This window comes from Elephantulus edwardii, unplaced genomic scaffold (assembly GCF_000299155.1).
Source record: "Elephantulus edwardii isolate Elephantulus edwardi_28Jun2011 unplaced genomic scaffold, EleEdw1.0 scaffold00137, whole genome shotgun sequence".
Classification (NCBI taxonomy): Eukaryota; Metazoa; Chordata; class Mammalia; order Macroscelidea; family Macroscelididae; genus Elephantulus; species Elephantulus edwardii.
This window is the reverse complement of record NW_006399887.1, coordinates 7780296-7794759: the sequence shown is the minus strand read 5'-3', so window position 1 is coordinate 7794759 and position 14464 is coordinate 7780296. Positions and strand designations below refer to the sequence as shown.

General features: G+C 35.6%; 1 protein-coding gene across 1 annotated transcript in view; it reads right to left on the bottom strand.

The window, feature by feature from the left end:
• GABRG1 (gamma-aminobutyric acid (GABA) A receptor, gamma 1) overlaps window positions 1–14464 on the bottom strand; it is a 210847-nt gene that overhangs the window by 18542 nt on the left and 177841 nt on the right. The window contains exons 6-8 of the mRNA XM_006894172.1: window positions 12585–12722; window positions 12342–12494; window positions 8268–8479 (exon numbers count right to left, since the gene is read on the bottom strand). Coding sequence (XP_006894234.1) covers window positions 8268–8479; window positions 12342–12494; window positions 12585–12722 — 503 coding nt within the window. The remainder of the gene's footprint in view (window positions 1–8267; window positions 8480–12341; window positions 12495–12584; window positions 12723–14464) is intronic.

The window sequence follows — 14464 nt, the reverse complement described above, 5'->3', positions numbered from 1 at the left end:
TGATCTATACATTATATTAATAAATCTTTCAAGTAGAAATGAAATCACAGTTACGTAGGTTGGATGAAAAATATACCAACATTGTATTGATATTCACAAAAAGTGAAAAGGAAAGAAAGTATAAGGAAGGAATAAAAGAAAGAAAGAAGGAAGGAAGAGAAATAAGTATCAAAAGGACAGGAAGAAGGTAGGGAGTGTCCATTAATGGATGAATGCATAAACAAATTGTAGTACATACATACAATTGAATAGTATTCAGTCATATAAAGTAAGATGAGTTCTCAAACATTATATAATATGGATCAAACTCTAGGAAAATGTGGTACGTGAAATAAGTTAATCAAAATGAAATAAATTGTCCATTCCAACTCACTGAAAATATTTAGGGTGGACTATGACTACATTAACAGCGCATAACAAAAATCTGGATAATGGTGGTGGCACTAGGGACATTATTGCCAATGTCAGATGGGTCTTGGCAGAAAGCAGAGAATACCAGAACAATGTCTATCTGTGTTTCATTGACTATACAAAGGCAATTGACTGAGTGGATCACAATAAGTTGTGACTAATCTTGAGGAAAATGGGAATCTCAAAACACCTGATAGTGCTTATATGAAACCTATACTTGGGTCAAGAAGCAGTTCTCAGAACAGAGCAAGAAAACACTGCATGATTCAAAATCAAGAAAGGAGTGTGTCAGGGATGCATCCTATCCCCATATCTTTTCAATATGTATGCAGGACAAATCATTTGGGAAGCAGGGCTTTATGAGAAGGAGTGTGACATCAACATTGGAGAAAGACTCATTAACAACCTACGATATGCAGATACACAACCTTGCTTGCTGAAACTGAAGAAGACTTGAAGCACTTGCTTCAAAAGGTCAAGGACTGTAGTCTACAATATGGATTGAAACTCAACATCAAGAATACAAAGATTCTTACCAGTGATCCAATTGGCAGCACTATAATAGGCGGGAAGAGATTGAGGTTGTTAGCAGTTGTCTTTGCAATTACTTGGTATGCAGCAGAAATCTGGACAATAACTAGGAATGATAGAAATAGAATTGACATCTTTGAGTTGTGGTGGTGGAAAAGAGTGTTGAATATACCATGGACTGCTAGGAGAACAAACAGGTTCATCGTGGAGAGGGGTAAACCAGGCTGCTCCTTGGAGGCAAGGATTCTGAAGCTTCCTCTGACATAATTTGGGCATGTTGCAAGAAGTGATCAGTCCTTGGAGAGGGACATCATGCTTGGGAGAGTGGAGGGACAGCACAACATAATAAGACTCTCAATAAGTTAGATTGATTCAGTGACTGGAGTAAAGGGGTTAGGTATGTCAGAGACAATAAGGTTGGTTCAGCACAGAGCAGGGTTCAGAGTTGTACATAGAGTCATTATGAGTCACAAGTGACTTGATGGCACATAACAACATGTGGATGAAGAGTGAAGCAATCTTGCTTGCCGAGGATGAGGAGGACTTGAGACACTTGCTGCAGAAGGTTAAACACTACAACCTTCAAAATGTATTGCATCTCAATATCAAAAAACAAAAAATCCTCATTACTGTACTAAGAAGTAAAATTATGATTAATGGAGTAAAGGTTGAGACTTTCAATGACTTTATCTTACTTGGGTCCACAATCAAATGTTTGGTACCAGCAGTCCAGGAGATCAGAAGACACATTGCAACCTAAACAAGTTTGTAGTCAGTAATCTTTGCAAATTAACGAAGGGCAATGATGCCAGTTTGAGGATTAACATGTATGTAACTTGGGTCATGTTCTTTTCAGTTACTTGCTATCCTGAGAGCTGGACAAGAAAAGGTTATAGAAGAATGACACATTTGAAATATGTTGCTGAAGAAAAATACTAAATAGTCCATAGACTGCCAAAAGAACACGTAGATATATCTTGGAAAAAGTTCAGCCAGAGTGCTCCTCACAGGCAAAGGTGATGAAGCTTCATATAACATACACTGAACATGTTTCAAGGATATCTATACTTGGAGATGAACATCATGCTTGGAAAGGTGAAGGGATGGGGAAGGAGAGGAACATCCTCAACTAGGTGGATTGACACATTTACTGCAGTGATGGGTCTGAGTGTATCAGAGATTATGAGGATGGCACAGGATAGGACAAGGTTTAAATATGTTTGTCATAGGGTCACTGTGAGTTGTAAGAAGAATAAATGCTTTCTAGTTGTAGTTCTGGAAAAGAATCTTGAACATAACATGGACTTCCAAGAAAGCAAATAGATCTGTCTTGGAGAGGGTGAAACCAAGTGTCCCTTGGAGGCTATAATTTTGAAACTGCACATCACTTACTTTGGGTGCATGGCCAGGAGAGATCAGTCCTTGGAGGAGGACATCATGCTCAGAAGGGTGGACAGACAACATGAGAGAGGGAGACCCAGCACGAGATGGATTGCTACAGTAACTGGGGCAATCGGAGGTTGGTGTGTCGGAATTAGTGAGACCGGCTCAGGACAGGGAAGGGATCAGATCTTCTGTACACAGACCACTCAATTACACGTCACAACAATAATATACTATGGCAGGTTTGGAAGCAGGAGTACCATCTACTTCCTAAATAATGTGCCTCTGGAAACTCTATGAACTTTGATAAATGTCGATAGCTGTAAAGGGGTTTCAAGCCTTTTGTTCATAGGGTCACTGTGAGTGATACTTAAAGGAGGGCAGTCATCAACAACAACAACAACATATATGGTGTATACACACACACACACACACACACACACACATATACATATACATACACACACACATAATCTATAAGGGGGGCGTATACCATAGAGTTGGAACAAACTTGTAGCTCACCCTCCAGTGGGTTTTGAGAAGCAGTTAATCACACAGGTGAAATTGTTTATCTTTCTTCCATGGAGCAGTTGGTTGCCTCGAATCATGTGCCTTCAGGATTGGAGCACAGCTTATTGCCATTAAACTATATACATATACATATACATATACATATACATATACATATACATATACATATACATATACATATACATATGTGTGCGTGTATCTATGCATGTATTTTATATGTATATGCATCTCTATATATGCATATATATTGTTGTTCTTGTTAGGTGCCGTCATTTGAGTATGACCCATAGTGACGCTACGTACCTGAACCATGTCCTATCCTGTGCCATCCTCACACTTCTCAACACAGAAGAGCCCTTTGTGACAATTACAATGTCAATCCAACAGGTTGAGTGTCTTCATCTCTTTTGCCGACCCTCTTGCCTTTCCAAGCATCATGTCCCTCTCCGAAAAACAGCCCTTCCAAGCAATATGCCTCAAGTAGGTGGGGCAAAGCTTTATCACCTTTGCTTCCAAAGAGCACTCTGGCTGTACTTTATTTAACACATATTTTTTTGTACTTTTGACAGTACATGGGGTGTTCAGTACTCCATTCGAGCACACACCTTGAAGGCATCAACCTTTCTTCTGAAATCCTTATTCATTGTCGGGTTCTCAGATGCTAGCAAATGATTAGAAAGACCATGACCTGAATCTGATGCACTTAGTCCTCAAACTGGCATCATTACTCCTCAATAACTGGAGAGGTCAGACTTACAGTGTGATATGTCTCCTGATTTGCTGACTATTGGTATCAAGAGTTTTGATTATGGATGTAAGTAAGATGAAGTTGTTAACAGCTTCCATCTTTTCTCCATCTATCATGATGTTGCTTATCTGTTGAGTATTAAGTATTTTTAATTTCTCAAGGTTGAGATGCAATCCATATTGAAGGTTTATTCTTTGATCTGCAACAAGTGCTTCAAGTCATCCTCACTTTCATCAAGAAAGATTGTGTTATCTGTACAACACAGGTTATTGATGAGTCTCCCTCTAATCATGATGCCACATTCTTTTTCATAAAGTTCAACTTCTCAAATAATTTGCTCAGCATAGAGACTGAGTAAATATGGAGAGAGAATACCACCCTGACATACTACCTTCCTAATTCCATGTAGTGTTCCCCTGCTCTGTTCACAACGGCCTCTAGGTTTAGGTTTCACATGAGCTTAATTAAGTGCTCTGATATTCCCATTTTTCACAATGTTAGCCATAACTTGTGATGATTCACACAGTCAAATGCAAGTGTAATCAATAAAGCACAATTACACATTTTTCAGGTATTCTTGACTTTCAGCCAGGATCCATCTCATAACAGTAATTATATATCTGGTATCACAGACTCAGACTCTTCTAAATCCTGCCTGAACTACTGGAAGTTTCCTATCTAGCCATTTTTAATGATCTTCAGTATAGTAATTTGCTTCCATGTGCTATTAATGTTGTTGTTTGATATTTTCCACATTCTGTTGGAACCCCTTTATTGGGAATGGGAATAATATAGACTTCTTCCAATCCATTTGTCAGACAGCTGTCCTCCAAATTCCCTTCACCAGCATAGGCTGGTGAGCACATCCAGGGCAGCATCTGCTAATGGAAACAAGTCTATCGGCATCCCATTGATTCCTGAGGCCTTACTTTTTGCTAATGTCTTCAATACAACTTCCACTTCCTTCTTCATTACTATTGGCTCCTGTTGTGGTAATTCCTAAAATTTTCTGTCAGTCATTGAAATTTTCAGTGTCTGGCTGTTAATTTCATTAACAATCATTTGTGGGATTGGAGCCTCTTGTTTGAACCGATTAGGACCCAGTGATGGGCCTTTGTGATTAAAGTTGGTTGATGTCAGGCTGCAAGCCTATGATTTGAAGCAGTTGGATTCCAGAAGGTAGGTTTGTGTGGGTTTTTTTATTTTTTTAGTATTTGATTAACAGTCAGTTGTTTACTATTTGATCTTTTTGATGAAATTAATACTCATTTGAGGACTGTTTGATCCTTTTTATTTAATTAACAATCAGTTCTGGGCTGATAACTTCTTGTTTAAACCAATTAAGAGCAGGTGGTGGGGCCTTTGTGATTAAAAGTAGGTTGATGTGAAGACTGATTTGCTATTAGAGTTACAAGTTGTCAGTTTATTGTATTTGAGGAGAAAACTGTCCTAACTGGTACAGCACTTATCTATCAGTTTGCAGTACCGAGATAACTAGTGGATTCTTTATGCCACTAAAAGCGATGCCACTAGTGTGTCTAATGCTACAAGGTTTCCCCATGGTAGACAGGAGGTGAGCTCCCAGAACAAAACAGACTAGGAAGTAGGATTGGCTATACAATTCCTAAATAGCAGACTTCTGAAAACTCTAAGAACAGTAGAGCATATTGAATACATGTGTATTTACGTGGGTTACACAAACCTGACTCATGGTATAAAAAATTTTATGTATCTGGCTACTAAGCACAAGGTTCAAGATTTTAGTTCTCAGAAGAAATGCCCAGCAGTCTACTACAAAGACATCAGTCAGGGAGTTCCCTATACAGTAAAGTTCCACTCTGAAACACACACAGGGTCTCCATATGTCAGAACATACTCTACTGCAATTTGCTTCTTGTTTTAAAATGAACAAATAATGATATTTTCCCTACTAAGTTGGCAATAAATGGTAAAATCTACCTCTAAGTACTATGATGACATATTTAATAGGCACAAAATGCATCACATATAAACAAAAATAGTATCAGAAAGTCAAAGTTAATTCTGTGCATTTCAAGTTCTCCAATCAGTAATATCAGCAAAGGATTCTGAATTATTGTGACATCAAAAATAGAGAATATTTTGGGTTTTGATTGTATAATATGAGAAATAATTATAACTGAAAAGCACAGGATGGTTCTACAAAGAAAGAAATTTTAAAATTAGGAGAAGATAAATAGTACCGAATTCTAAAATTTAAATAAAATATTAAAACAATCTGCAAGTCTTAAAGACACAGGCCCTTGAGGTTTACAAAGATTATACCCACAAAATTATATTTATTTCATTCTCATTTATTTGGATAGTTTGTAACAAGCATGTTGTTTAAACACTTAATAGAATCAGCTATGATGTACTCTTCTATGCTTGTTAGTTATACAGGTACAAAGCTATACTGCTTACCCCTATATAGATAACACAGCAACTTTAGTGGTTCAGTAGTAAGGAGGTGCACTATCAACCTGAAAGAAAGTGGTTTGAATCTACTAGCTTCTCCTAGTGTAAAAATAATGGGAAATCTCCATCTGTGTAATTTGTGGCCTCTGAAGACACATTACAGGGCCAGTTATGAGTTAGTTCTGACTCCACAACATAGAAAAACAATAACATTATGGATAACATTGTAAAGAATGAGAATTCAAAAATCATTTATTAGGTCATAAGAAATCTGCATATGTATCAAGAGGTAGGCATTCAAACAGAACAAGGATAGAATCCTGGGTTAGAAATTGAAGATATGTCAACGTGGCTGTCTTTTTTTTTCTTATTCAATCTGTATGCTGAACAAATAACCTATAATTCAAGATTATATAAAGAAGCTGAAATCAGTATGACAGGAAGACTTATTAATAGCCTAAAAGCTGATAATCAAAAAAAGCTGATATCCAAATAACAAACTTTGCTTGTCAAAATAGGAGATGACTTAAAGTACTTTCTAACAAAAGTTAAAGAGTACAGCTTTCAGTATGGATTAAATCTGAACAGGAAGAAAATTAAAATCTTCATAGGTGAGCCAAAAAGCAACATTACAATAAATGCAGGGAAAAAAATTGAAGTTGTCAAGTGTTTTGTTCTATTTGGAACAAAAAAAAAAAAATCAAATGTTGTACTGCATTGGAAAATCTGCTGCAAAAAATAAAAAACCCCAATAGAATCTTAGAACATTTTTAAACAAAGATGTTACTTAAATTACTAAAATGCACCTATACCAAACCATGACGTTTTCAATTGACTCATATATACAAGAGAAGTGGACAATAAGAAAGAAAAACAGAAGAAGTAGTAACTGTGACTTGTGTTATCTCTCTGTGACTATAAACTATAGCATGGATTTCAAGTTAAGGAAATAAATTTTTGTCATAAGTAACAACCAGAAAACTCCACAGCTGTAAGAATGCCAGGACACTGAGTCATTTCATTTTGACCTATTACCAGGAAAAGTCAATAGCCAGAAAGGTATGTTATGGCTAGTTAAGCTAAGACAAAGTTGAGGGGAATAATCACAAGATGCTTTGAAACAGCTACTACAGAGTGAGTCATACCAACCAATCATGCATACCAACAATGAGAGCAGTAGTTGTTGTTGTTGATTGCTTTTGAGTCAAGCTCTCATAGAGATCCTATGAACAAAAGGCTTGAAGCCTTTCTATAACAGTCATCATTTACCAAAGTTCATAGAGTTGCCAGAGGCATGTTACCCTGTCTCTAACCTTACGTTGGTCATTTATATAACAGAACAAAATATTGCTTAAGTCATGAGACTAATACAAGAGTTAAACGATATTTTGTTCTGTTATATAAAAGACCAACGTAAGGTTAGAGACAGCATAATAGCAATTTACAGCAATAAGAATAAGCAATGCGAAAGGAGAGTTTAGAAACTTCAGCTCTCATGTTAAAAAAAAATCAGGTTTGACTCTTACTTAGGTTCTTCAGTGACTAAGTCTGTTCTTGTGCAAGATACTAAGCTTACACTCGTAAAACTTCTCCTGGCAAAAGTGAAATTGTGCATACAAAAAGCTGAGAGAAAGGATAAGAATATTCATTAAGTATTTGACATGATTTTAAGATTATTATAACTATCATTATAAAAATAAAATATAGTCAATCTTTTCATGTTTAAATATATTACAATCAATTGTAACAGTGACTTGATGTTATGTAGATCAAGAGAAGTAAAGCAGTAAAATGATAAAGAAATCAGAAGGAATTTTCTAGTTCATGATTTTCAAAGTCATTAGATGTTAGCAACACAGTGACAATTTTAGCTCTCAAAAGTTAATTTTCAGAGCCACATAGTATCAGAAGCCCATGTCCTAAAAAAACCCCAGAATCATAAAGAAATTTTAATTAATATTCTAGATGCAAAGAAAAGTTTTATAGTTTTACTGTTTCCAAGGATCATCCAAAAATCTTTTCGAAGTAATAATATAAATATATTTCTCTTGGTGGTCAATGTTAATTACTCTAGCTTGACCTCAATTGTATTTCTTTGTTGATGTTTCACATCCTCATATTTTAAGAAATTTTAATTTCAATTCCCCATATCCTACGAAAATGTATTCAGGCCAGGATCTCTGGACAGCATGGTGTTGATGAAATGGAATTTTTTTTTTTTACTTACTGAGGTCTTGGGTTTTTGCTTCCTGTTTCTTGTAGTCTTTCCTTTTTTGTTGCTTGTAAAATAATGCAAAGTTCCATATTCCATCAAGGCTGCAAAAACAAAAATGAAGCAAACGGAAACAAAGAGATCCATTGCAGTCACGTAAGAAACTTTAGGTAAAGACTTCCTGGCAATTGTACTCAGAGTTGTCATGGTCAGAACTGTAGTGATACCTATAGAGAGGGAGAAAGAGAAGAAGGAGAATTTATTTTTTTTTTTTTTAAGAAAAGACAAATAACGGGTAATTTAAAAGACCACTTTTATCCCCTTGTCTTGTTTGGCAATGATGTAAGAGGAAATAAACAATGAGAACAAAAGATATGATTGCCAGTAATTTACAGAAAAAATTACTAGTAACCATAGCTACATCGTATTTTATATCCTCTTTCTGTGTCTGAGTGAATTTTAATTATTTAAATTACTTAGAACTGCAAAAATGTCTCCCCACCAGAATCCTTCATTCCCTCATAATAGCGTTGTTATTGTTAAGTGTCATCTAATTGACTAAGACTTATAGTGACATTATGAACAACTGACATGATTCTTTCCCTATCCTGCTCCAAATTCATAATCTCTGGTAAGTTCCAGCCCATTGTTACAGTCACAGTGTCAATTCATTTTATTCACAGTCATGGTAGCAGAATCTCCAAAATTTATTTAGATACTTAACTGCATAGAAGAGCAGTTGTATTTTCCAACCTCCTTTCCAGCTATGCAACCATGTGGTTGAAGTCAAGAAGAGAAAAATTAAGGGAGATAAGAAAGGGATAAGGGATGTCTAAAAGATAACGATAAAGATACAAAAGGCACGCCTTTCCCTCTTCCTCATTAGTTCTTGTTGGAATATAATGACCAGAATGGGAGCAGTCATCTTAGATCATTAGTTGCTATTAAGAATTGAAGTCATACAAAACATAGCACCAAAACTAAAGTAAGTTTCACTTCTTCAAAGCAAGAAACCAATGCCTTGGCATTGTGGTGCTGGAGAAGTCTGAACATACTGTGGGCTTCCAGGAGAATAAACAGGTCTGTGCATGATAGAGTGAAACCAAGCTGCTCCTTCAAGGCAAAGATTTTGAAGCTACGTCTCATATACTTTGGGCACATGACCAGGAGAGAGCAGTCCTCAGAGAAGGACATAAAGCTTTGGTGGAGAGACAGCACAGGAGAGGATGAGATGGAGTAATTTAGTGGCTGGGGTAATTGGATTAGGTCTGTCAGAGAGTATTGAGATTGGCTCAGGATAAAGGTAGGATTCAGCACTATTGTTCATAGGGTCTCTATGAGTTGCAGGTGACTGATGGCACATAATAACAACAACAGCAGCCTTTTACCTGAGGAAAGTGTGGAGTAGCGGAGATTACATTTGTATCTCAGGAGTTCCTGGAAGTTTTCCAGTATGTATAATTTAAATCAGGAAGCACTAGCGGCCTAGTGGATAAAAACTTGTGCTTCCTTCTCAAAGGCAGATGGCTCAATTCCATCAAATTTTCCATTGGTGAAAGATGGACAATCTTTCATGTGATTTGCAGCCTCTTAGAAACCACTGGAGAATCAGCTATGAGTTGGTTTTAACTCAATAGCAATGACTAAAAGAATCTAAACAAGTATGATACCTTGGATTTGTCAGTCTCAAAGAGTAAAGAACACAAATGCCAGTATAGCAAGGGGATATTTTTAAAATAAAAATATTCATAGTTGGAAAAAATGCAACATAAAGAATTGGGAAAGTGTGCAAGAGAGTTCTAGTATAAGTATGCATTTATGTGTATGCCTTATCCCTGTCCTAATCCTGTTATCTAAAAGATCTGAGAAGAAGAAAAAATTTTGTAAGTGAAGAGTCTAAAGTATCTGGAACTTTCTTCTCTCTTCATTAGTATCATGAACAAGTTATTCAATCCAGGAAGAGTGGGTCACAGTTTTGCCTGTATTGCTTTTCAAGTATCCGTAGTGTTCTTTAACTATATAATAAACTTCATTTTGCGCATGCACACCCTCTTCTAAACACCGACGATTTAAACAAAACTATCAATGTTCCCTATAACTGGTGTGTATGCATCTGAAGTTGTCAGTCTCGACCTATTGTCTTTCTCACAGTTCTTACTGTTGTCGATCTTACACAACATTTAAACAGGCATAATTTTTTAATTTTTTTTTCTCACCACAACTGCATATATTTGCTTATGATCAAAATTCTAAATAGATTTCCAAATTCTATTTAATTTGGTCAATAACTTTAGTGGGGAAACATCTACAATAAAAAAAAATATGGCTGCAACAATAGTTCCTTTGTAAGATGACAATCCTTTTTCACTTCAATTTTCCACTGAACTGTGCTCTAACAACTCCTTTTACATGACTTTAATTTCTGTATAAATTAAGGTAAAACAAAAAATAAGGATGACGTAATTGTGATGGCTTTGAATTAACACAGGGAAACTCACATTCAACCTTCAGCTCTTTGCCTACTAAAACTATAACTTTAGCAAAGCTTCTTAATTCCTCTTCACTAGTCACTAAAACACCAGGTATAACATTCGTGTGCTTTATTTTGGATGTCATTGAGATTATTGTGTTGTGACTCACAGTGACCTTCTATTACAAAGTAGAACTATTCAACAGGGTTTTCTGGGTTATAATGATTACAGAAAGAATTATCAACAAATTTTTCAGTAGCAGAGCCCCTGAATAAGCTCAAAGCAGCATGTCAATATATAAAAAGAATGATTTCTTATAAAAATAGAGCAATTCCACAGTTAAACTTCTTTCTTTGCATTCTGGTATATGGCGAAAATAATGCATTCAAATTCTACAGGGGAAAAATGGGAATAACACTTAAAGAGTCAGTGTTTACATCATATTAATAATAGCAAGCTATGAAACTAATATCATATACATCTTAGAGCAGAAAATAGTTTAGTATCGGAAACCAAATATGAGTAAATTTTTTTTCACATACTATGCCTACACTTCTGTTTAGATTCATAAGTGAATTGTATTTAAATATAGAGCCAGGTGCCTCAGGCTTCCTCCTTGACACTTCTGTGTGTTTTACATTTTATTGTACTTATTAAATGTAATTGTTCACCAATTATCCTATAAAACATATTTTTAAAAACCCCCCTTTATGTTGGAAAACAGAAGCTGTTGTAATATTTTATATTTTTAGAATACAATTATCAGAGGTATAAATTGTGTCTCATCTAGAACTTGGAAATAAATCAATTGATATATTCTCTTTTATATTTAAATAAAAATAAAGTAATTTTGTTTTAAACAAATATATAATAGTTTGTCACTTATTTTCTTATGGAGAGGTGGTGGTCTGTGGACAGCAGAGGTGATAGCCCAAAAGCTTTTCTTCCCTGAAAATTTTCATCCACCAGAGGCTCTGCAGGAAAAAGATGGAAAATGTCCCCAGTAAAAAACCCAATGGACCTATGAGTTGGTTCTGACTCAAACGCAATGAGTTCAATAATGGAAAATTTCTTATATTATTAAAAATACTGAGGTAAATTATCAAACTAGCACAATAAAAGTCTACGTATGAATTACAAATTAACTTTTTAATAGACATCATTCCACAAGGAACTAGAAAATAACCACAGAAAAAGAACAATATTTTATTGAGTTCAGAAACCCTAGAGCTCCATGTTTCTTCTGTGAATTATCATCATTGTAAGAGGAGAGGAATTTAGATGCATATCAGTCAACAAATGCTTACTGATTTGACTAGAAAGAAAAAAATAAAGAAAAACTAAATGGAAAAGTAAATTAAAATGTTACTCTAAATGTAATGCTAAGATTATGTGTTATTTTCATATATCAATTCTTGTTACTATCTTCTTTTGACCTTCACTAAATGGAAAAAGAATTTCATGAGATTACAAGTTCTTTGCCATTTATTTAATACTTTTACAAATGTATATCACTTTCAACACAATACTGTATTAGCCTTTTGAATTATTTCTAATATATTAAGTTATAAACATGTATCTTTAAAGGCTTATAAGACTGTAGTATCATATGGCCTACCCAGTGATGTTCTAGCAGGTACTGCATCTTTATTGATCCAAAAAGACACCCAAGAAAGTACAACTGTTAGAATACATGGAATGTAGGTCTGAATGGTAAAATATCCCATCCGTCTGCTCAGATCAAAGAAAATTGTCATGATAATATAATCTCCTAGAGAAAGAAAAACACAATTACTTTCTGATTTTGGTTATAAATATGCAAAATTATAGAATTCAAGCAATAGATTTAAAACCTCTTTACCTGAGATTGTGTGAGAGATTTCAGTTGAGTTTCGTAACCCTACAAATGCAAATTGATATAATCTCCAATATTTAGGATCAGCCACTTCTACAGAGGGCTTTTTCCATTTATATTCAATTTCATTCTTAGGGTATCCATCTAGAAAAGAACAAATTTAAGTGTATAGATTATTACCTTGAAGCAACTCTAACTCATAAAGACTACATGCAAAAGACCATAGCCTCCCCTAATTCTGTGTCATTTTCTATCTCTGCTGTGCTTGAGCCCAATTTTTATGTGTGTGTATATATATGTACATATATATATACACACACACATAATTTATATATATATTATTGATATATAATTTTGACAGATATATATTTATATATATAATTTTTATACATATATACACACTCTAGTACTTATCCTTAATTCTATGATTTTTAAATTTTGTTTTATTTTCTTGTGCATATGTCTCTGACAATAATATTTTTAAACTCTATTTCATACTAGCCTTGTGATATACATTCTTTCTCACTTCTTTTTTTTAATTTTCAGTTTCACAAATGAAATTTATTTTGCGATGAAAGGCATTCATGCTACTATCTGTAGTTATAAAAATTATAGTAATCATAAAATAGGTACCAAATTTACTCATCCATTTTATTAATGCAGACATTTGGAGTATTTTATGTTGGCTATTTTGGTTTGCTTGGCTCCACAGTAAACACTCTTGGTACCAGCAGTCAGGAAATCAAGAGACGAACTGCATTAGGCAAGTCAGCTGCTGTCAGGAACCTCTCTGGAGTACTCAAGTGCAGTGACATCAGGCTGGAGACTAAGGTGCACCTAATCTGGGCTATGGTCTTCGCAGTTGTGTGCTGTGCTTCAGATAGCTGCACAGTGACTAGGGATGATAAAAAGAGAATTGATGCCTTTAAGCTGTGGTGCTGGAGAAGAGTGTTTAGTAGACCATGGACTGCTAGGAGAGCAAACAGGTTTGTCCAGGAGAGGGTGAAACCAGGCTGCTCTTTGGAGTCAAGGATTCTGAAGTCTTGTCTGACATACTTTGAGCTTGTTGCAAGGAGGGACCAGTCCTTGGAGAGGGACGTCATGCTGGGGAGGGTGGAGGGACAGTGCTGGAGGGGAAGATCCTTGATGAGATGGATCGATTCAGTGATTGGCATGCGGGAGTAGGTGTGTTGGATACAATGAGGTTGGCACAGGAAAAAGCAGGGTTTAGGCCTGTTGTACATAGGGTCACTATGAGTCGCAAGCGACTTGATGGTACATAACAACAACAACTTTACTAGCACAGCTGCTACTAATATTAGTGTTCATATTTGATAGTGTAATCTGTAGAGTTTCCCTCCTGACTGAAAGGCCTTTAAAAGATCTGACCTCTTCATTCCACCAGCAGCTCTGTGGGAAAAGGTGGAAAAACTCCAATCAGATCATATACAGCTTCTGAGACCTACTGGAGATGTGAGCTATGAGTTTGTTCTGACTCAGAGATGATTATTTTTTTTTTGTTTAGTTTTACCAAAATATATACTTCTCTGAGATATATACTGAGAAACAGACTTCCTAGTTTATGTCTTAAGTGTAATTATAAGAATATCAGATACTTTCAATTTGTCCCCTATAGGGATATACCAAACTATTTTCTCATACTTAAATAGGAAAATTTGCATGAATTAATAATATTCTCAAGAGGACCTTGATTTGTATAATGTTGTTGTTGTTGTTGTTAAGTGCCGTCGAGTCGTTTGCGACTCATAGCGACCCTATGCACAACAGCCCTGCTCTATCCTGCGCCAACCACACTGCCTCTGATACACCCACCCCGATTACCCCAGTCACCGAATCAATCCATCTCATAGAGGGTCTTCCCCTCC